At 49.0% G+C, this 23,956-nt stretch overlaps 1 protein-coding gene across 1 annotated transcript; it reads left to right on the forward strand.

Moving 5' to 3' along the window:
• Positions 1–5,680: 5,680 nt before the first annotated feature.
• Positions 5,681–22,966, forward strand: Slc6a19 (solute carrier family 6 member 19). Its single transcript, XM_057790039.1, has 12 exons — positions 5,681–5,882; positions 11,509–11,649; positions 12,745–12,882; positions 14,716–14,897; positions 15,241–15,351; positions 15,725–15,837; positions 18,436–18,564; positions 18,708–18,864; positions 20,296–20,500; positions 20,603–20,762; positions 22,433–22,595; positions 22,763–22,966. The coding sequence occupies exons 1-12, from the start codon at positions 5,681–5,683 to the stop codon at positions 22,964–22,966; spliced, it is 1,905 nt and encodes a 634-aa protein (XP_057646022.1).
• The last annotated feature ends 990 nt before the right edge of the window (positions 22,967–23,956 follow it).

Raw genomic sequence — 23,956 nt, forward strand, 5'->3', positions numbered from 1 at the left:
GAAACCACATTGTGTCTAATCAACCATCATCCACTCTGGCAACTGTGAGTGCCTGTCATTACCACTTCCCATCCTCCATTGCAACCTCACGGGCCTGCCCTCCTCACCCCTTAAAAGAGCTGGTAGCTATGTGATTCCTTTAGTCAGCAGAATGGTTCATCCTTGACCTTTCTCCTCAGTCATGGATAGTCAGGTAGATATGGAGATACAGCTGTCCTAGGGTCATCTCAGCCTTCAGGACACTTTCTGTGACTCATTAATACTTGTTGTCCTGTACAGCTGGGAGTGTTTGTAATTGCACTATGGCCTAGCTTACGTTGAATAAATTGCTACCTTGTCTTCATGAATTGAACAGCTGATGTTTACAGTACTAAAGAGTAAAGGATCCATGCTGGCCAGCTTTCCATTGCTGGGACAAAACCCCTGTGATAATCAGCTTACAGGAGGAAAAGTTTCAGGGATTTTGCTTCATGGTCACTAGACTACGCCTGTGGTGAGGCAGTATATCATGATGGGAGCCTTTCGTGGAGCAGAGTTATTACCTCATGGCAGCCAAGAAGTGTGTGTTGGGGACAGGGTTCCATATCCTCTCCAGGTCCTCCCCCTGGTGACCTTACTTTTTCCTGTAGTGGGTTTTTTGTTATTTGTTTTGTTTTGTTGTTCTTTTAAGACAGGGTTTCTCTGTGTATCCTTGTCTGCCCTAAAACTATTTTCGAAGATCAGGCTAACCTAAAACCCACAGAGATCTGCCTGCCTTTGCCTCCCGAGTGCTGGGATTAAAGGCATGGGTCACCATTTCCCAGTTCCCTTAGTGGTTTTAATGAGAGTGTTCCCCCACCCCAGGATCAGATGTTTGAATACTTGCTATCTAGTGGGTATAGTTGTTTGGATAGGATGAGGAGGTGTTGAGCATATGTCCTTGTAGTATGACTGAACATCCTTTGGGTATATTCTTAAGAGTGGTATTGCTGGGACTTGAGGATGGCTGATTTCAAATTTTCTGAGAAACCATCACGTTGATTTCCAAAATGACTATACAAGTTTGTTTTCCCATCAGCAATGGAGGAGTGTTTCCCTTACTCTGCATTCTCTCTAGCATAAGTTATCATTGGTGTTTTTGATCTTCGCCATTCTGATTGGTGTAAGAGGGTACCTCAGAGTTGTTTCGATTTGCATTTCCCTGATGGCTAAGGATGTTGAGCAGTTCCTTAAATGACTTTCAGCCATTTGAGATTCTTCTGTTGAGAATCCTCTGTTTATATTTCTACTCATTTTTATTGGATTATTTTGTATTTTGATGTCTAGTTTCTTGAATTCCTTATATATTTCGGAGATCAGTCCTCTGTCTGATGTGGGGTTGGTGAAGATCTTTTCCCATTTAGTATGCTGCCATTTTGTCTTATTGACTGTGTCCTTTGCCTTACAGAACTTCTCAGTTTCAGAAGGTCCCCTGTATTTATTGTTGCTCTCAGTGTCTATGCTACTGGTCTTATATTTAGGAAGTGGTTACTATACACTCATCTGACTTCATCATAGTGCTGGGTGACAAGAGACTGCATGGGCCCTTCGGGATGCTCAAGAGTCCTCAAAAGAAACTCACAGTCTCAGAAGGAGGGGCAAATGCCTGGGAGACAGGAGGGGCTTTGGAATTATGGAATGTGTGGTAGTTACAAAAATCTATTAGCATCATGAAGAGTCATCCATCTGGAAAGAAATACTTGAACCAACCAGCTTTCTGTTCCATAACAAAGACCTCAGATGATCCACTTACAAGGAGGAAAGGCTTCTTTAGTCTCATAGTTTTGGAGGTTTTAGTCCATGACTCGCCTGTTGCTCTTAAGCCAAGCCATCAATCACATCATGACAAGCTCATACGGCTAAGAATGTAACAAAGAGACTCCTACCTTCCCCCTTTGAGGCCATGTTCCCAGTGACCTAAGGCCTCCTTACACCCTGTTCTCATAGGTCTCATCACTTTCAACACTGCCACCCGAAGACCAAACTGCAGCATGTGACCTGCAGGAGACACTCTGGACACAAATGGTAGCAACAGGTGTTGCGACACGGCACTACAGAGTGTGGACACATAGGAGACTGAAATTAGATGGGCTGTACTCAGGAAGTTTTGGGTGAAGAAATATGGGTACCTAGTACACTAAAAACTCACCATGTCACAACTCAGAAATGGTGTGTGGGAGAAGACTTGAATAAAAGTTTAATTTTAAAACTAAGAATTAAAAGTTATTTAAACTATTTGAAAAATTCATGGAAGGAAAGGTGTCAAGATACAGTGTTAAGTGAAAATCAGGTATCGATACTGGGACACAGGAGGAAAGCAGGGAAGGATGGAGAGACAAAGTGTCTTTCACACTCAACAGTGGACTAAGGGATGAAGAGGACTCACTGTGTCTTCTCCAGTCTGGACTTGGAAACACCTGTCCTCTTAATGGAGTGGTCATTGTGTTGATAGTAAAAAGTGTTATTGAGAACATGAACTAGCAGTCTGCTCCCAAGAGCTGGCATAAGGCCACCAGGGGGTAGACTGTTTGAATGGAGGACATTCTGTGGGACCCTAGAACCCTGTCCTGATGGCCTCAGATCATCTCCTCAGCTCAGGTGCTGAGAGAAACATTCACCTTTTCTGGAGATTGAGATTTGAGGACTGGGGTGACAATATTTTCCTGTAGATTTTAATGATTTTTTTATTATTGTTTTCAAATGCTGTTCTAGTAAAAGCAAAAGGCTCACACGGCCACCCCACCCTCTCACTTGTAATCCTGAACTGTCCCAGATTTAGGGAAGGAACTTGCCTGTCTGGAAGGCCCTGTGTGGCCAGTCTCCTGCAGTCCTGCTGAGCTGGCCCTAGGGACACACTGAGAAAGGAGAGGCAAAAACTGGATAGGTTATTTGTGACTGGATATACAAGTCTCTAGCTACATTGTGAAGAGAGTCACAGAGTTCCTGGGTTCAGCAGCCTTAGGCATCAGCTCAGCACTTTGGCTCACTGTATGTGTGATCAGTTTGCCTAGAACCAGTAAGCTGTTTAGCCTGGAAAAGAAATGGCACTATGCAAAAAGAGACACTTAGATGGGGCCTCAAGGGGGTGAGGACTGAAAACAAGCTACAAAGATGACTGAGAGCCAGGAGGGTAGCACCTTGCTGGCCACCCGGAGGCTGGTCGTCTCTGCTGAAAGTGACGCTGAAGCATTCTGAGCAGGAAGCAGGCTCCTCTAACAACATCTGGGCAATGCAAACACTGTTCTGAGTTGCTCTACACAGCTGAGGTCATAGAAGGCCACCTCTGGACTGTACAAAACAGTAGGGATATCATGAGACCCTTCATAGTGGCATCACAGAGGGTAGCATCTCCCTGAGTCTCACTCCATGCCCAGCCACAAGCCAGATCCCCAGACTGAAAAAATCTTGGCCCTGACCCCAGACAGCTGCCCCTGACTTCCTTTTGCCCACTCAGGTTGAGGCAGGAGGGATATCTGGCTTCAAACCTTCAGTGGATAAGACACATGCAGGGTCGAGGAGGTGCTAAGAAAACATGGGTGGGAATGATAGACTCCCACAGGGCTCACAGAAGAGTCCCCATCTGGACCCCAGTCCTGGCACAGTGCCTCGCCTGTCCACTCAGCCTGGGCACCAGCCTTGCTGTCAGGGTCATTTCCGCCATTTTCTCAGGAAATGACAGGCATTAGACAGCTTGTGTAACTCACCCACAGGATGTAAGGCCTCTGCACAGATCACGCAGGCTGTTGCCCAGGTGACATGGGTCCATAACCCCGTTCCTTTATCTCATTTCTTTTGTGGAGCCTCTAGAGGAGGACTTGAGGGGAGGAAAAAGTCTGATCTGTTCAGAGAGGTTTTCGTGGGCAGGGTCCTTCCTGCCACTCCCATAGGCCTCACACTGCATATCCAGGGCAGGCCTGAGTCCTCACTTAGCCTCCTTGCTGGTCTTTTGGGCCGGACTACACCCTGTCCTTCCTTCCCTGTCCTGAGGTCCCACCCCTGGCCTGCGTATCCCATTCTCTCTCTCTCTCTCTCTCTCTCTCTCTCTCTCTCTCTCTCTCTCTCTCTCTCTCCTTCCCTCCCTCCTTCCCTTCCCCCTCCCCCCTCTCTCTCTGTCTCTCTGCATCTGAGTCTCTTTGTTTTGATTTCTGCCTCTTTTTCTATCTCTTATCTTTCTGTGTCTCCGCCTCCATCTCTTTCTTCACCCTTTCCTTCCAAATGTAAACTTTGTCTCTGGCCTCTACCCTATCAGTTTCCCAGTGTGCTCCGTCAAAGGTCAGGCCCCTGAACTTGCTCCACCCTGGGTGATGCCCCCTTTTCATTTCTGCTCTTCAGGGACCTCAGCGGGAGCTATGGCTGGGGAAGTGGATAAAGCTGAGCTTTGGGGCTTCATCGTCTCGTGGTGCTGATCACTGATGAAATAAATGAGCAGAGATGGAATTTAAAAGTTCTATCATCCTTTTCTTAAAAGAGAGCCATGAAAAGGAAGAAAGAAAACAGAAAATAAAAAGCCCTGTGAATTCTAGGAAGGTCATGAGTGGCAAGGACACGATGTGGGGGAGGGTGGATCAGTAGAGTCCAGGAAGGGCTGCCCTGGAGAGCTGACCCTTGAGGCTGGACCAAAGAAGGTGGGAGGGGCATTTGAGAAGGGAGGCCTGCAGGGGGCATAGGGCAGCTTTATACTTTGCCCTCCAGAAGCTCAGGATAGTTCCCAGGGGTGAGGGAGTCATGGTATTGGCAGAAGAGATAGAGGGGAGGTATTCAAAACAGAGGGTGTGCCCCATCCAAATCCTACCCTCAAAGCTTGCATAATGACAAGGGCCCTATCTCTGTTTCTGGCCTTAGTTTAGACATAACCCCTAAGAACTTTTCTTTGGCTTTCCAGCCTCAAAGGCAAGTAAGGCTCATTACCCCTCAACCTTTCCTGGCACCCGGTGGTCATTCCTGATGCAATATTGGCTTCTCTGTATTTCCTCAGCTGGCCACGCTGCTGGGGGCAAGGCCTTATTGCCACGGTTGCCTGGCATTGGCACAAGCAATCTCCTCATCCTCTAAGCGCTCCCTGGAAGAACAGAAATCCTGCAGGGCTCCAGATGCTGGGGATAGCTAATCAGTCTTCTGAGGAGCATTTAGAACTCAGAACGGTGTGGCAGGTCGTGTGAGCAGCAATTAGGGAACAGGCCTTCAACCACCTTCAGAAAAAAAGATGGGATTGGCAAGTCCCTGCTCAGCTTCTTATAGGTGAAACTGATTTCTGGGAGCTCCAATAGTCTGGGGAGAACCAGCATCCCTCTGGCTGTCCCAGGACATCTTGTGGAGGTCCCTCCCTCTTTCCTGGGGAGTGGGCTTGTCACTTTCCCTATCCACACTCAACCTTGGCTGATGTCTGGGTTTGTACAGGGGGAGGGGTGGCCAGGCCTGCAGCAGGACCTCCTGTCAGTGTATGGAGGGGGCGGCTTAGCTGGTTGGGCTGGGTGCCTCTGCAGATAAGGCATTAACAGTGCTGTGGACGCGCCCTGTGGATCTGCTGACGCCTCCTTTCGGCCCAGGTGCTTGGGGTGAGGTGCCAAAGGTTCTCTATAAAGAGCCAGGGCTCCTGGCCGCCACCACTTGCCCTCTGGCTGCTGAACTGCCTGTGTATGCCAGGCCCAACCCAGCGACCACCATGGTGAGGCTTGTGCTGCCCAACCCTGGCCTAGAGGACCGAATTCCATCTCTGGATGAATTAGAGGTCATTGAAAAGGAAGAAGCCAGCTCCAGGCCCAAATGGGACAACAAGGCCCAGTACATGCTCACTTGTGTGGGCTTCTGTGTGGGACTGGGCAACGTGTGGCGTTTTCCCTACCTATGCCAGAGCCATGGAGGAGGTAGGAATTGGGACCCAGGTTGGGGCTTGGGTGTGGTAAACTAGGAGCCCAGGAGTAACATGGACCAAGGACACAGGATGGCTATTTCCCAGAATTCAGCACCCAAGAGGGTCACAGACAGGGAAGGAAGAGGTAGGACAATGATCTCAAGTTGTTAGTGAGAGACATATGCTCCTCCTTCACCCTGTGAATCGGGTGGTTTATGTGGGACTGAAGAACAATCTCCCCCTGGAGATGAGGATGATATAGTTAATTCCCTGAGTTGACACCCCTCCAAGAGGGTAGAACACTCACCCACTTTCCAGGAGGTTATTGGATGATCCAGTTGGAAGAGGGAGAGTTGGGATGCAAAGGGTGACCCTCAGAGGACAGCCAGTATGAATGGAGCCTGTCTTGTTGGACCTCTGGCTGGTCCTGGACTAGCATGCACTGGGCAGAGCTGCTACACTTGGTGACTCACATGCCTCAGCTTGTGTGACAGAGTTTAGGAGAACCCTGTCGTCCCCAGTGAGACCCTACAATTCCCCAGTTGCACCTCTCTTTCAGAGAGACCCAGACTCTGATTTTTGTTCTACTGAAGGTGTCCATAGCACACGGCCAGTGGCTCAGAAGGGCACAACTGGGCACAGATCACAGGCATAGCTGCTCCACAGTCACAGAAACTTCTGCCAGTTGGCATGCCAGCTTTTCTTATCCCCAGCCCCACAAGGGTTGTGCACCCAGGAAGCACACAGACAGACAGACAGAGACACACACACACACACCAACCAGTCTTGGGCTGGAGAGAGCTTCTGCTTCTGCCTCTCACCTGGAGCCCACGCTCTGCCTTCCTAATGTCAGTGGAGGTCTGGGCAGGCTTGGCTGCTGTAGAAACCGGCTCTGCTGAGCCTGGGGTGTGCCGCAGGTGGGGTTCCAGACATCCTCCTCTTCGATGAGATTCTCTGACTCAGGAGTTTACTTCCAGTTTGTACAGACACAGGCTGGCATTGGGATGGGATATTATCTCAGCAGCGCTGAAATGCCCACTGTGGTGCTGTGTACATGTGTAGGTTGGCTGTTTATGACTCCGCCAGTACCTTGCTCTCAGGGCAGGCACTACAGCAAATCAGAGAGCTGACAGTCTAAGGTTTTGCTGTCCAGCTGACCTAAACAGAACTGGCCCAAGGCTTTCCAACCTCCTGTCCTTGGATCCCTCTACTTTTCCAGCATTTAGATGTAGAGGCCCCCCGCCACAACAAGCAATTTCAGTTCAGAAAAACAGACTCAGTCCTTCCTCCAACTTCCACCCAGGCAGGGCACCGTCAGGCTCCCCTGAATTTCCCTGCCATGGAAGGACTCTGAAGGGATGTGGAGGTGCCGCATGAATGGAGGGTATGAGACAAGATACAGATTTGTCAGTTCTGTGCCTAGGAGAGAAGGGCTGAGACAAGCCTGCCCCACAAGGAATCGTTTGGGATTTCCACAAAAGAGCTGTGTCTAAGGTCCAGGTTTCAGTGGGAATTTAATGGGGATTCCCAACACCTGAGATCATCTCTTCTCTGAGTTCACAATGCCCTGGGGACCACGGGGCTGCGGTGCTGCCCGGTGTGGTGCAGTGATCTGGATCAAGCAGTACTGTAGACTTCTGTGTCAACCCTGGGAAGACAGAAGGGGATGAGTTGTGAAGGCCCTGGCCGCAGCCTCGGTCCCTTGATCACACTGTTCTGAACTTTGACTTCCCGAGAGGGTCTGGGCTTAGGTCCCAGAGAGACAACCCAGTAAAATGGGAGGAATACCTCCTTGAGGAGCCATACATCTTTGGGTCACTCTGGCCTATGTTGCCCACATTCCCCATCAGCCAGACAATCTCCCAAAAGGGAGGGAAGAGTGTGTTTGGGCCAGGTGTACTCAGAAGAGCAGGACCCAGAGATGGTTCTCTTGACTTGAGGGTTAGCTTCTTGTTCTTACGACTTCTCACACACAGTACTATTACATGGAGGATTTTTCTTCTGACCTGAAACTCTGGACCCTGGCAGAGAAAGTCTGCAGGTGAGGCTAGCCTAATCTAGCCCCCAGAGGAAATTTCAATAGACTTAGACGACTGAGGGTCCCCCACAGGCCCTTGGGGGACAAGAGACCATGGCAGGTATTAGTAGACAAGGGGATAATGGAGCTGGGTAGTGTTCAGTACTGAGGGATCCAATACTCTTAGACTGCACACCCTGATATCCTGTCTCCTGAGAGTTCTCAGGTGTGTCAGCTACACAAACTCCCAGTGCAGCATGGGCCACTGAAGCTGAGCAGACAAGAGAAGCAGGTAGTCTTGGCTTCTCTGCAGCTCAGACTGTCCACCAAAAATCACACAGGCCAGTCACCAACTTCCTTAGTGAACCTGAGTGAGCTGGGCTTGCTCTGGGACCTTTTCCTGAGGACAGTGTACTCAAAGGTAGTTTAAACACAGCAGTCCATGATCAGCCTCCGAGGTCATTGTCACTGCATCCTGGTCCTGGTGTTCTCATCTGTGAAATGGCGATACTAAGGCTGTCTTGAACACTGAGCCTACTTGGGGGCTGTACTTGGCAAACACAAGGAGCTCATTGGGCCAGTCACATGCAGAAGAATGGGCTAGCCTTTGTGAACTGGGCCTTAATACTACTTCTTTTTGTACCTGGAAGTTACCATAGCTACCCAGGGTACCCTGGACATGGTGGTCCATCCTTATCCTGGCCCTGGCGACAAGCCTTAGGTCACTCTTGCTCTGTGTCCACATTGGGTGCCATGGGTGCTGGCGTGGTGCTGGTGCAGTTGCTGCCTTCCTTCCAAGGACCAGGTTGGCCCCCAGAGGATGTCCCCAGACTTTTCTGTACGTCCTCCTCCGGCGAGCCCACCACCACTTGGTCTAGTCCTGGTGACCTTGTGCACAACCACGTGCAATTGTGTGCAGCACACACCTGTGCTGGATAAAGAAAATAGGGTAGACGCCACCTGCAGCGCTCGCCTTCTCCCTCCTACCTCCTCCACTCCTTTCCTGTTTTCTCTCCCTTACTCCTACTCTCCCACTCACAACTCAAAGACAGAACTGGGTCTTCTTCAAGCTGAACAATTTCATTTCCCTTCAGCCCCACTTTGCTATGATTTCTCTCTGTGTAAACAGCAAACGCCAAGGATTCCGGGCAGCACAAAAGGCTTTATCTCTGGAGACCTTTGGACATTAATCCTTGGTGCTCCAGCCTGGAACCCCAGTTTCCCCAGGGCCGATACCTATACCCTCTTCCTCTGCCCTCATACTCATGGAGAGGTGGTACAGTAGCTCAGAGAGGAAGATCCCATCCAGGACTGGGATTCTGTCACCTTCCACAGAAGCCCAGGTCTTGTAACAAGCTCCCTGCTCTGAGTTGGAAACAGCATCTGGGCTCCACCCAAGGAACCTCAAGACTGTTGGCATCTGACCCACCCCAACATGACTGGCCTACCACTGATTCCAAATGCCCACACAACAGCATATTTCAATGGTTTATTCCTAATAACTCAAAATCTGAGGTCAAACGTGATAGCTAAAGTGTCCCTCGGGTGAGAGGGAATTTTGATGGGAAGATTGCCACTGTAGGTATATAAAGGACTTCATGTATTTTCTATTTCCCTGTGTGAGAAAAACATGATTATTAAAATGCACTTCTTGGCCATTTTTAAATGTCCTGTTCAACGGATTTAAGTGTTTCTGTCTAAGTGTACAGCATCACCAGCATCTATCTCTGGAACTCTCATCCTTCCCAATGGAAACTGCCACCATTATCACCACGCCACATTGCTTCCCACCCCTGCAACCTCTGCTCTATGGCTTCTGCATACATGTTGTCTCCAGGGTCCTGCATGGCATTCCATTTGGGTTTATGGTGACCAGTTTTTGCCTAACTCAACAAAATTCTCCTCCTTCCTCCCCGTGTATGGATTCCCACTGTACGGATGGGTCATGGCGTGTTTACCCACTCAGCCACGGAATGATGTTGCTGTGAACATAGGTGTCAAGTGTCTCTCTGAGGCTCTGCTTTCAGTTCTCTTGGGTACCTAGGAATGGAATTGCTGGATCCCATGGTGGTTCTATGTCTATTTTTCCCCTCTGCATAAACTTACAATTTTATTTTCTTCTTTTGCTGCTATCTTCATGGTATAAGACGATACCTCATAATTCGAACTTAACATTTTCTGCTCAGTGATGTGAGCGTCTTCTCAAGTGTTACTAGACTCTGTATTGTCTTCTCTGGGTCAATATCTCTTGGGGGTCTGTGATCATCTTTAGGCTGAATTTTGTTTGAGTTTTACCTCTAAACATCCTGAGAAATTTAATATCTCACCAGGCTTGTAGTTTGCAAACATTTTTTCTTTTCCATGGGTTGACTTCTCAACTATGTTGATAATGGTAGTTCTTTCTTTCTTTCTTTCTTTCTTTCTTTCTTTCTTTCTTTCTTCTTCCTTCCTTCCTTCCTTCCTTCCTTCCTTCTTTCCTTTCTTCCTCCCTTTGTCCCTCCTTCCTTCCCCTCTCTCTCCCTCCCTCCTCCCTCCCTCCCTCCTCCTTCCCTCCCCCACCTCTCTCTTACCTTCTTGTCTCTCTACACAGCTCTTACTATTCTGGAACTCACTATGCAGATCAAGATAGCCTAGAACTCACAGAGATCCTCCTGTTATGATAAAGGCATGTGCCACCATGCTCAGTTTTTTCAGTTATGTGTGTGTGAGCATTTTGCCTGCATGTATGTGTGTGTATCATGTACACGCCTGGGATCAGATCCCCTGTAACTGGAGTTATAGATGGTTGTGAGCCACCATGTGAATGCTAGAAATGGAAGAAACCTGTTGTAAGAGCAGGTATTCAGCATCCTTTGAGCCATCTCTCTAGTCTCAATGTTATTTGGTATACATCATTTAAACCTTTTTCATTAATGAGTTTTTTTAGAAACATAATTAATACACAGGACACCACTGAAGATTCTTACAAAACAGGAGAGACACACTTCCTAATATTGGGGTTAATAGGTCTATAGTACAAAGGATTCGCACAGATGAGGGCAACGTGGCCAGTTATCTGAGACCATTATTGTACTGATTACACTTTGAAGAATACACACCAGTGATCAAAGCTGCTCCAGCCCGAGGGGTGCTTGCTTCCTCCCCTAGCTGCCTCTATCACCAGTAAAGATCCCTTCTCAAGCTGTTGCCTGACAACAGATTTAGCATTAGTTGACTGTGCAGTGACACGCTGTCCACAGAGCAGCTAATCTCAGAAGCTGTGACTCTGTCTCTCTATTCCCAAGGCTCTGGCCAGTGAGAGGCCTGGGGCCAACTCATCCCTGGTCAGTGGGTACCTACGTGTTTTTGTGTTATTGTCAGTGAGTGTGGAGGCAAGGTTAGGGACTCTGTTTAATGACCGCAATCTTCAAACCAGCAGGGGGCGCTACCACATGTGGCAAGACTGTCCACCTAAGGGACCTTCTAAGCTGTAAAGTTTGCTGTGGCTTACTACTGCATATCAGCTCTCTTCAAGTGCCATCAGGGTGTTTGTGGTATCTAGTCAGTAGAACAAAGCTTTTAAGTGCCTGTCCCCAGGTGGTGTTCTCACCTGTAATGACATGTTCTGCTTCTTCCCATCCAGGAGCCTTCATGATCCCATTTCTTATCCTTCTGGTACTGGAGGGCATTCCCTTGCTGCACCTGGAATTTGCCATCGGCCAGCGGCTACGCAAGGGCAGTGTGGGTGTGTGGAACTCCATCCACCCAGCTCTGAAGGGTGTAGGTATGTGTCAGTGCTGCCAGCTGGCCTGAGGTTTACAGGACCTTAGCTTTCACAATCGGTTCCAGGCTCACGTTCTACCAGAGACCCTCAGGAATCCTTCACCAGAATCCATGAGAACGTGGGGTGCAGCATCTAGGCCGAGTTACTCATGGTCGGCCAGCAGAGGTCCCCCTCGTCTCTGCTGGGTGAGAACAGATAACTTCTTCCTAGAGCAAGAGCCTCCACGGCCAGAAGGGGGAGCTGCTCTCTCCACTCCTACACTCCCAGCAAAGACACCCAGTACTGCCCCCAATCCAGACATGGTCACTCATTTACAAACTCTGGCCTAGAGACAGCCTCACTGAAAGGACATGGCTCACTGAGAGGTCAGAATGCAGCTAAGTGGTGTGGGCTCTCCAGCCAGGCAAGAGAAGGGCAGGGTCCACGGACAGAGAGTTCAGATGTGTTTATCCCAGAAACCCAATGCTGGACAACCCAACACACACACAATGGCCACTCCCTGATATCAAGCCCCTTCCTGCCCTTGTCACCCCACCCCTGAGTCTCTGGCTCTTACACTTTTGCTCTTCCTTCTCTTTCTTTTCATACACATTTGAATTTTAGTTTCACAATCAAAAAAGCATGTTCACAAACCACTAACTGGTCAGTCTGTTATCCCAGATACGGAGCCAGTGCCCACCACAATCTCTGCTTGACTTTCTCACTGGTTCCTGGCAGAGATTTTCCTGAGTCTATCCACTCTGTCTTGGGACTTGTCAAGTGGGCGTTGCTGAGGCGGATCCGCCTCCCCCAAAACTGTCAAAAGGCTCTTTGCAAGGGCTCTGTGACCACTGGCCGGGTTACATCTTTTGGGGCCATAGGTGGAGCAGGTGGGGGTGCAGAGTGCTGGGACCATGAACTCACCCTGGGAGAATCAGGTGATCATATAGGTGGTACCACACTTCTAGTTCTGGCTGTATCTGCTCTGTGGACTGCGGAGCAGGCCCCTCCCAGGGTCCTACTGTCCTTCTGGGGTGGAACAGTACAGATTGGCATCGACACACTCACCTGCTAGAGACACTTGTGCACCCTCCAGAGTGACATCTCTCCCCACAGGCATTGCCTCCATGTTTGTGTCCTTCATGGTGGGCCTGTACTACAACACGATCATCGCCTGGGTCATGTGGTATTTCTTCAACTCCTTTCAAGATCCTCTGCCATGGAGTGAGTGTCCACTCAACGGAAACCAGACAGGTAAGCCCTTGGCCCTAGGCAGTGGAGTGGAGATGCCATCCCCCAACCTCGGTTCCATCTGACAAACTGTAGCTTCAGGAGAGTGGAAGTGCTGGCACCCTTCTTCGACAGTCCTACCTCGTGACCAGATGTCCTCTCATTTTTCAAGGACTGGACACCTAGAGACCAGGGTTAGCAAACTCCAGAGCATTTTTAAAAATTCATGTTGTAGGCACCAGGGAGATAATGTAGTCAGTTTAAAGTGTTTACCACAAAAGCATGAGGACCCGAGTTCAATTCCAAGCATTGACATAAAAAGTCAGGCATGTGTCATCTGTGATACCTGTAAACTAGGAAGCAGAGGCAGGAGGATCCTAAGGCCTTGATGGTCATCCATCAAGTCTAATTAGTGAGCCCAGGTCCCAGCGGGAAACCCTGCTTCAAAAAATAAGATGGATGGGGGCCGGAGAGATGGCTCAGCAGTTAAGAGCAGTGGCTGCTCTTCCAGAGGTCCTGAGTTCAATTCCCAGCAACCACATGGAGGTTCACAACCATCTACAATGAAATCTGATGCCCTCTTCTGGTGTTCAGGTGTACATGCAGATAGAACACTGCATACACAATAAATAAATTAATTAATTAAAAAAAAGGAGATAGATAAAAAAAGGAGATAGATAAGTCTTGAGGAATGATACTCAGAAAATGATATCTGGCCTTTACTCATGAACCTGCACACACAATAACACACACACACACACACACACAGAGATCCATAGGCATACCTATTACCTCAACAGAGGCTGAGGTGAAATAACTGGAGCAGCGTGAGGCCAGCATGGCACACGCTGTGAGCTCCAGGCTAGTACAGGCTTCAGTATGAGACCCCCTCACAACAAAACAAAACTGAAATCCACAGTCCAAGAAGGAAGCCTTAAACATGATGACTTCCTATATCACACTGGTCACACGACTGAGACCATCAGGAGAGGAGTCATGGGAAGTGTGCTGATGGCTCCAAGTCACTAATCAGGCGTAGTGAGACTAGAGGTACAGGTCCTTGGTAGGGTATTTCCTGTTTCCCTCCTCCATGCTCCCTGGGTCTCTGTACAAAGAGGCCCTTCTGCCTCAAGTGTCCTTTGCCAGTCTTATCGTCCCAGGCCCCTCTCCTGTGGACAGAGAGAGGCATGGGTCTTTGCCCATGACCTATGGGGCATGTTGGCTCAGAGATCACATAGCTGTAGAGGGACGGGAGCAGCCTGATTCGTAACTACTTCCTGACTACTATAGAGTAGCTCTGAGGACTTCACATGAACCCTCAGGATGGGTTCCTGTCTGTCAAAGGATAAGTGCTCCCCAGGATCTTGATTGGTCTTTTCTGGTAGGAGAACCCCAATTGGTTTTTTGAGGACAAGATGCTTATGGTAACATGAGATAACATGGAGTTAGATTGTAGTGATCACAGATGGCCACAGAGTCCCAAAGACCATCTGCTGTTTTAGTGATGATAGGGGCCTTCTTCCAGGGAGGAGCTGGGGCTCAGAGGCCTGGGCTCACACCAGGGCCCAACAGTGTACCTTAGCAGACTTCACTTAGACCTGAACCTATGTACAAAGAGGTGTGTACAAGCACACATATGGGAGTGTGTGGTGTATGGATAGAGATGTGTGGGCATGAGTGTGTTTGTGAGTGCCCATGTGTATATGGGGGCTATATTCACCTGCACAAGTGTATTCCTCTCGTGAATGCCTCAGACCCTGGCTATAATGTTTTGTGTTGCCGTTTTCCCTGGCTTATTCCTGGCTTGTCCCTACTCTTGACCCACAGCTTGATGTGTGTGCTCCTCTGCTTCTGCAGGCTACGTGGAAGAGTGTGCCAAGAGCTCTTCCGTGGACTACTTCTGGTACCGCGAGACTCTCAACATCTCCACGTCCATAGATGATTCAGGCTCTGTTCAGTGGTGGATCCTGCTCTGCCTGACGTGTGCCTGGAGTGTGCTGTATGTGTGTGTTATCCGCGGCATCGAGACCACTGGGAAGGTACGGTGTGCCGCTGACCATGCAGCCTCTTGTCACCAATCTTGAGGGTCCCCTGTCCCTGGGCTTACACACGTGAGGCCTTAGCTGGATTCGGTGGTGTCTAAGATGCCTTTCGAGCACACACTGTAAAGTTTTGTTTAAGATTAATCCTAGATCTTTCTCCAATTGAATCAGAGAAATTTCTCAGTAAGAGAAATTGGAAAAGGGAAGAGTGAGCCCCAGTCTCCCCTGCACTGAGTTGGGGTGACCTTGGCAGAGGGAAGAATGTGGCCTACTGAACCAGTCCCTTTTCCTTGCCTGACCTCTGGTCTACCCCTCATGACCCCACTACCATCTGTCGTAGGCTGTGTACATCACCTCCACCCTGCCCTATGTGGTGCTAACCATCTTTCTCATCCGTGGCTTGACTCTGAAGGGCGCCACCAACGGTATTGTCTTCCTCTTCACACCCAATGTGAGTCTCTACCATCTACCTCTTCCTTTTCACATCCAAAATAAGTCTCTGCCATCTGCCAGCTGACTAACCCAGACTTCAGATCCCATGGAGGAAGTCCATGCTGGGTTCTCTTGGCTTCAAGATCAGCTTTTTTCTATATGGTGGCAGCTAACTGTCTGATGCCCAGGCCAGGCCCTAGTTAAGAAGGGTCTGGAAAATGTTCAACCTATTCATGGGCCTTTAACATACGTGTCCTGGATAGGGACTGTTGGGTGGCTTGACTTCTTTCCTCTGTGTAAATGGTATCCATTGCTGTGGAAGGAGCTAACTTCTTCCTCAGTGGAGGGGGAGTCCCGGTCCCTGCACTCACAGCTGAGTCCCTGTATGACAGATTACGGAACTGACCAACCCCAACACGTGGCTGGATGCCGGTTCTCAGGTCTTCTACTCCTTCTCACTGGCCTTCGGTGGCCTCATCTCCTTCTCCAGCTACAACTCTGTGCAGTGAGTATGGAGTTGGAGGGAGGACCCTCAGGGATAGGGGATGGGGGGCCCAGGAGCACCTTGGTTCTGGAGTCTCAGCTTCCCTGCCAGACCATGAGGAGTTCTGCTGTGCGGCTAAGAAGGAGACGGAAGGTGCTTTCTAAAGCACAGCACCGGCACCAGTGCTGGCCAGTGTGACTCAGCAGCTGCCCTCTGACCAGTCCTGTCCAAACACAGAACAGGGCTGACGGGAAAAGCAGGTACAGGCTTTGAGAGGATCTCCCTTTGCTGGGTCCCTGGATGATCTTTGCTGCAGGGTCTAGTATGCTCCCTTCTCCACTCCAAACTTGATGCCCACATTATTCCCAGCCTGCCTCAGAACTCACCCCAGGCCCCAGGTATGTTGGTACCCCCAAAGCCCACCCTGAACCCAGGTCAGATCCTGAAGGTTGTGACCTAGCCAACTTCAGACATGCATCCCTTCCTGACACCTTCTGGAACCCTAAGCTATGAAGAGCCCTCTCCCCAGGCCCCTTTAACATTCAAGGAGGATATAGGTGGCATTTATTGTCTTCCACAAAGGCTCAGGGAGCACCAGCCAGGCTTGACCAGTGATGGGTAAGGGATAGCAGTGGAACCAGATGGTTTGAGGTGATAAGCCCAAGAGAGAACTGCTAGGGCTGGGCAGGAAGTGGGAGGAGGCTGCTGGTAGATCAAACAGAACTTCCTAGTCTCAGGGTAGGCAAGGCCGTGGAGAGACTCAGACAGCAGACAGAGACAGAGGCAGGGTAGGTTCTGGGTGTGGTCTGCAATAGTTATAACACCGTGGGTTGTCTGTTCTTGGAGGGCATGGTCCATGGTCTCTGTGATCTGGGAGGGCAGGCCTTTCAGAGAATGTGCTGGAGCTGGATAGATGGATAGGCGTTCTATCTAGACCATGGCCTTTTAGTTACTGACTGATGGGTCCCAGACTTCAGAAGGCCTCCTCTGGGGCCATGTAGAATGTCCTCGAAGGCAACCCTGGAATTGTCACTTGCAGATGGAGCCCAAGTAGAGATGTGGGTGAATTACTTTGATAACATTTTTATTCAGCTTGTATTCTGTGCAGTTCACCCACATTAGGCTGTGTGAGTTGACCCACATGAGTCCAATGGCCTTAGTGCAGTCCAGAGTCCGTGTGCTCCCACTAGCTCGGGTCAGCCGTCTCTGTGGATTGGCTGCTTCCACGTTTGTAGTTGTGAAGGGTGCTTTGCCGGATGCGCCGTTGCTGCGTTCTGGTGTATACCTGGGAGGAGACCTGCCTTTATACCACCCCATGATGGGTCAGCTAAGGACTCACCAGGCTGCTCTCCTCAGCATGGCACCACTACAAGTTTCCTTCAGCTGTGCAGGGTGGCCTCAGTTTCCCTTTCTTGTCAACTTTGTGGTCATCTGTGTTTGGGGGTAGTCTTCCTTTCAGGTGGGAGGTGGTGCCATGTTGTAGTTTGACATGCACTTTTCTGATGGCTTGTGTACTCTGTTGTTGACCTAGCATAGAACACCATAATGACAGTTGTATTGGGGGGTTGGGGTTGGAACATCAGAGTATGTTCAGGGTGTACTGAGTGTCTCCAGATGATACTCTAGAGGACCCAATCAGGAAGTCAGTGGGAGGTCTAATAGGACTGAGGGTAAAGGCCAAAGCCTTGGGTCAGCCCCTGATCTATGGCCACATCTTCCATGCCCCTGAAGTCAGGAACGCACAGCCCTGTGCTGCCTCAGGGCATAAACCTGGGACTCTCAGATGGTTAGAAATACATCTGGGACCTGACCCTATAATATTCTACCCTGTGCTGGGGGTGAGCACCCACCCTGCTGTGATACACAGATACTGCAAGGCCCGATGGCCAGGGTGGCTCTACCCTGCCCCAAATACCAGGCAGAATGGTCAAGTCTCATCTGGAAAATTCTAGGATCTCTTTTCATCCTTTTGACTCCAGGCAGGTAGCTCACCCAGCCCTGGGTTCTCTCAGCTATTGGGCTATAGACTGAATTGCTTTTATAAATACTAATACATAATCGCTCTAATAAACAAAACCAAATGGTTTAAATAAATAAAATCCCATCTTTAGGGAGGCCTGGGTTGGGAGAGAGTTTCAAGCAGTAGAGAACCTGTCTTGGTCTCCTTCTTTAGCCCCTGTAGACCTCTATACCTGGTAGTGAGAGGTCAGGGCCTGTCCCTTCTGTGAAGCTGACTGCTTACCTCAGGCCTAAGGTGGGATTTGATTCTAGGAATCTACAACTCTTGGTATCCTGGACTTTCAGAGGGTCTACATAACCATGGTCAGTGTGGGCGGGAAGATTGAAACACAGTAAAGAAGCCAGCAGCCTGGTTCAGAGTCAGGATACAGCATAGCCCTCTGGTCACCTTGAGTCCTCAGCGCCCACATGCGCCCAGATGATAGGACCTGGGTTTCCCTATATCATATCAGCCTTCCGTTTGCTGGTGAGCGCTCAGGAACCCCATCTTAGACCTGATCACACTTGCTCTGCTGTGCCGCATGTTGACACCCAGCCAGGGGATGTCCTCATTGGTGATTCAGTCATGTTGTCCTGTGATGACACCACTCTTCTCCTCAGCAATAATTGTGAGATGGACTCTGTGATAGTGTCCATCATCAACGGCTTCACATCCGTGTATGCAGCCACCGTGGTCTATTCCATCATCGGCTTCAGAGCCACTGAGCGCTTTGACAACTGTGTCAACACGTGAGTTGCCACCCTAGCACTTCAGGCTGCATCCAGAGGGCATGCACATAGACCCCAGTCCTCTTTGCCCAACCCTTGCCGGTTCAGCTTTTGGGAAGCTCCCACCTAGAACACACACAAGCAGCCCTTTTCGTCACTACCAGAAACATCCTGACTCTCATCAACGGGTTCGACCTGCCTGAGGGCAGTGTGACTGCAGAGAACTTTGAGGCCCTTCAGCAGTGGTACAATGCCACCAATCCTGAGGTCTATGCACAGCTGAAGTTCCAGACCTGTGACATGAACGCCTTGCTTTCTGAGGTAGGTGTGGTGATGTCCAGGCCGTTAAAGCCTCATGCGGGGGCAAGGGGAGGGATCCTCTTTTGGTCTTTGTGAGTCATACACAGGGCCTTTGCACAGTTAGCATCTTATCCTTAGAAGTGGAGGAAGTTAAAAAGCAGGCAGGAGAAAGGAGCCATTGTTCAATAATCATGACCCTCCTGGCACTGCTGGGACTCGACTCCTCCAGCCTCTCAAAACAATTATATAAAACACCCCCTGCTTCTTCCTTCAAACCATCCCATGCTTCTCCTTACTCCTCAGATTCATAATTTCTTTTTCTCTGATTATTATATATAATATACATCTGTATTATATGTGTGTGCATATCTATATACACATATAACATGTATATAACACACATACATGCATATATATTAATGTATATAGATATTAATACAACCTGTTGAGTTCATTTACTGTTGCTTGTATGTATATTATTGCAGGGTTGATCACTTGGTATGGTATAACCAACTAGGTGGCTTATCTCTGGGGACTTCTAAGTCTCTTGCTCTCAGCATCCCTTAGTTGACTGTCATTTCTTGTTTAGGGGGTGCCTGCCTCCCTTCCCTCTCCTCTCAAGTGAGATTTAGATTTCTCCCTACCTCGTTAACATGTCTATTGGTGTTACTCTTGTTCAGGTCTTGTTTAGGCAGGTATTATGGGTGTTGCTTCCTTGTCATAAAAAGAAATACCACAGCTGTTTTCCTGGTCTTTGGTCTCTTACATCTTTCTGCCCCTCCTTTCATGATGTTCCCTGAACCTTGGGTACAGAGTTGTGTTGTAAATGCATCCACTGGGAATGGGCACCCTAAGATCAGTTGTTTTTGCATTTTGATTAATTGTTGTTTTTTGTAGTGGTCTCTGTCTGATGCAAAGAGAAGTTTCTTTGATGAAGGGTGAGGACCACACTCACCTGTGGATTTAAGGATAGATATTTAGCATGTTCTTAGGAAGTTAGGGTTAGTGAAGTAGAAGAGGTTCCTCTTTTAGATTCATGCCTTCACTAGTCTGGGGGAGTTGGCTTGGTCCAATGCCAGCCATGGTTTTCCTCCTTTTGAATGGGCCTTCAGTCCAGTGAAACAGTGGTTGATTAATGACAAGAGATGAATGCCACTGTTGAACTTTTCGGGATCATTGCTGTGGCTCGCAAGCCGAGGAGGACGATTGTTTGCTTTCCTCCCTTGGCAGCTTGCTCAGTACCTTTAGGTGCTATGAAAGTTGGTCCTTGCAGAGGAGATTTTCAGGTCATATCCAGCTGGACTCCTCTGAGTCTGTGTTCAAAGTGCATGGTGTCTTCAACAATAGGGGCATACTTTCAATTTCTGGGAGGCAATCAAGGGAAGCAGCAGTAGCTGATACAAGAGGAGGGAGAGGGGCAGAGAGCTCAGGTGACCTTGTGGATTGCTGCAGGGTGTGGAGGGCACAGGTCTGGCCTTCATTGTCTTCACTGAAGCCATCACAAAGATGCCAGTGTCGCCGCTGTGGTCGGTGCTCTTCTTTATCATGCTCTTCTGCCTGGGCCTCTCCTCCATGTTTGGGAACATGGAGGGGGTGGTTGTACCCCTTCAGGACCTCAATCTCATCCCTAAGAAGTGGCCCAAAGAGCTGATGACAGGTATGTATGACGCCTACTGTCTAAGGGAGACCCGCTTAAGCCCCGCGTGGCAGTGGTGGGTGTAACCTTGTAGCCACAGCTCTGCTCCCTGTCTGGCCACAGGCCTCATCTGCTTGGGGATGTATCTTATCGCCTTCATTTTCACACTGAATTCGGGCCAATACTGGCTCTCCCTTCTGGACAACTATGCTGGTTCCATCCCTCTGCTCATCATCGCCTTTTGTGAGATGTTTGCTGTCGTCTACGTGTATGGAGTGGACAGGTATGAGGGGTGGCTTTGTGTCAACCATCTTTAGCAGAAAAGCGGAGTCACAGAATCCATGCTAAGCTGGGCCAGACAGGTAGGGATAAGGGAGGTAGGCAGGCCACGGCACAAAGCCTTCACTATTGTGCAAATGAGTGCAGATTTCATTCATAGGAGTGGACTAGCATTGGCTTAATCCTGGCACTTGGTCTAAGAGGTAGAGAGAGACCACAGGATGAATGGTTGGCTTTGCTAAAGTGTTACCTCCTTTCTTATTAGATGTGATCTAAATAGTACCTCTAACTCCCAATAGCCCCTGCTACATGTTCAAAGTCAGGTGTACTAGAAACTGACATGTGGTAACTTTGGGTGCCAGAGAAAGAGAATGCAAAAGAAAAACTCAGACACGTCTGACTACATAACTTAAAAAATATATATAACCTAACTCTACATATGACCTCCAGTCTGGACCTCCAAAAGCAGCACTGGGGCCAGAATAAAGGTAGGGAGAAGGTGGGGAGTGAGAAAGGAGAGAAGGTGGGAAGTGAGGAAGGGGAGAAGGTGGGAACTAAGGAAGGGGAGGAGACTCAGGTTCTGTAGTACATGGACCTCACATGTCCTGAGGCAAGATGAAGCTCAATGCTTTTCATCTACTTGGAGTCTACATCAGGGGTACTTCTGGAATTGCGCATAGATGATGGGGGACTCAGCAGCTATCTAAGACTTACGCACAAAAAGGCAGGGAAGACCACCATTAGGGCCACTTCCAACTGTCAGCTTGACCCAACATCTCGGGGCATCGTTATCATTGCTGGGTAGGAGAAGCTGTATTGCGACCACTCTGGTTTGGTGTCAGTATCCGTTACAATGAGGTTTGCTGGAGGTGCTGTTCTGGAAAACCTATTTGAAGTCACTGTAAAGTGAAGTCCACTGGGGACATCGACAAGGTTAGATCAGCATCAGAGGAGACCAGACTCTAGCCTAGCTTCCTCTAGGCTGAGGAAGCAATGTGGAGGCTGAGGAGCACAGGGCCAGCCATGTGACTTTCGCGATGTTTGGAAGCATCAACAAGAAACGTATGAACGGACATGCACAGTGGTCTGAATTCCACACCACTGTGAGTAGCACGGCGAAGGTGATGGCCCAAAAAGAAAACAGTCACCAGACTAGTGACGGGCCCAAATGGCCTGGTTTCTCAGAGGTCCTCACTGAGCCTGCACCTAAGTCCTAGTGTCTGCTGGGGCCCTGGATAACTTGTCACTTTGTTCTGTATGTCTCATTCTGATCACAAATCCCTGTCTACTGAAGGAAGGGATGCTGCCACAGAGCAGGCTTCGAGCAGGTCAAGAAATTGCAGGTGTCACTGATCTCAGGGTGCTGCTGCTCACACAAGAGCTGCCAAGTCTTGTGTGCGTTAGGAGGCGAGTCTGAGGGTCTGCTGTCCTCACTGTCGTATAACAGGAAGTGGGTGAGAGTATGAGACCTCTGATGATAAACTCCTATGCCAGTGCTGTGGGGACGCCAAGAAGCTTGGTGGCAGCTGCTGGCAGTGACAGCCTAGTGCAGGCACATCTTTGCCCACAAGCTACAGTATCCCAAGATGACAACCATTGCCCACATATATAAAACTGGTCAGTCATCTTCCTTCATGAGCTTCCAGTGATCCTGCCCTCTGGCCTCTACTGCAGGTTCAACAAGGACGTCGAATTCATGATTGGCCACAAGCCCAACATCTTCTGGCAAATTACATGGAGAGTGGTCAGTCCACTGATCATGCTGGTCATCTTCCTCTTCTTTTTTGTTAATGAGGTCAACCAACAACTCATGTATAGCATCTGGGACCCTGACTATGTAAGTACCCAGGCAGCGGCTGTGTGGAAAGGGAGGAGAGCTGAGGGGGAGGAGGCAAGCAGTAGGGTACGGGGGTGGTAGAAGGGCTCCATTTCAGGAAGCAGAAGGTGAGATCATAGGCTCTGTAGACCCTTTTCTCCATCTGTTATCTGTGAATCTCTCCCCAGGAGGACTTCCCCAAAATGCAGAAGATCGCATATCCCAACTGGGTGTATGCGGTGGTGGTCATTGTGGCCGGGATACCCTGCCTCACCATTCCCAGCTTTGCCATCTACAAGCTCCTCAGAAACCGTTGCCAGAAGTCTGGGGACCACCTTGGGCTGGTCAATACAATGTCCACAGCCTCTGTGAATGGTGACCTGAAGAACTGAGTGGGTCTAGCCTGTATAAGGCAAAAGATGATACACGGAGGAGAACAAGAGACAGGACCCTTGGGGGAAGTGGGCAGTAATGTATGTGAATGTGCGAGTATACATACATTTATCCATACATCATACAGAAGTGTATACAAATGCTACACAAACATGTGGGGCACATAATAATAGGCATATTTATGTGTATATAGCAGTTGCACACACTATATATGTATAGATGTGTATGTACATATATGGTATATGTGCGCATAAATATGTATATATATAAATGTGAGTTTGTGTGTGCATGTTGTGCATATGTGCATATATACTAGGAAGTCCCTATATATTTGTGTATACATGTGTATATCCACATGAGTGTTATCTGTATGCATATATGCTCATGTGTTAACATATGTGTGCACACATGTGATACATATGTTGACAAGGCACATCTATAGATATGTATATACATCTTTATACTGCATAAACCTATGTACATATATTTATGTGCATATTTTCATGTGTGAAATTTGCGTGCTCTGTATGCACATGCATGTACATGTACACTTATGTTTGTGCATTGCATACAGGCATATGCACATGCCTATGCTGTCTTTGCACACATGGTATACATGTGAAAATGTTTTTACATGCTCAGTATGGAAGTGCTCTGGCCTAGTTGTCCTCCTCTTGCCCTCATTTTGGGCTTGAACTCCAGCCTGGGAAAGACATAGCCCAGGACCCACCTTACACTGCAAATTCCTGGCAGTGAGTCAAAAGTGAAGATATGGAGGCCCTGGGCTGGTCTCCTTCTTTCTGTAGAAGGCAGGAGATGAGGCTATGAAGCTGGCCTGGCTCCTGGGCATGTGGTCCTTGTTGAATCCCAGCTGATCCCCTGCCCCTTGCTGTGAGTGCTGGACCAAATTCATTGAATTAGAAGTCTGGGCCCTTCTGCTCCTTAAGGAGAAGCACAGGAACTGGTGGGCTTCAAGGTTCAGAAGCTTT

The sequence above is a fragment of the Chionomys nivalis genome, chromosome 15, assembly GCF_950005125.1.
Source record: "Chionomys nivalis chromosome 15, mChiNiv1.1, whole genome shotgun sequence".
In the NCBI taxonomy this organism is placed as follows: Eukaryota; Metazoa; Chordata; class Mammalia; order Rodentia; family Cricetidae; genus Chionomys; species Chionomys nivalis.

Bases quoted from the DNA above. Each gene is read 5' to 3' on its own strand.
- Slc6a19 (XM_057790039.1), top strand. From the start codon at position 5,681: ATGGTGAGGCTTGTGCTGCCCAACCCTGGCCTAGAGGACCGAATTCCA. The intron at 15,838-18,435 runs GTGAGTATGGAG...TCTTCTCCTCAG, and splicing joins TCCAGCTACAACTCTGTGCA to CAATAATTGTGAGATGGACT. The intron at 18,865-20,295 runs GTAGGTGTGGTG...GGATTGCTGCAG, and splicing joins TGAACGCCTTGCTTTCTGAG to GGTGTGGAGGGCACAGGTCT.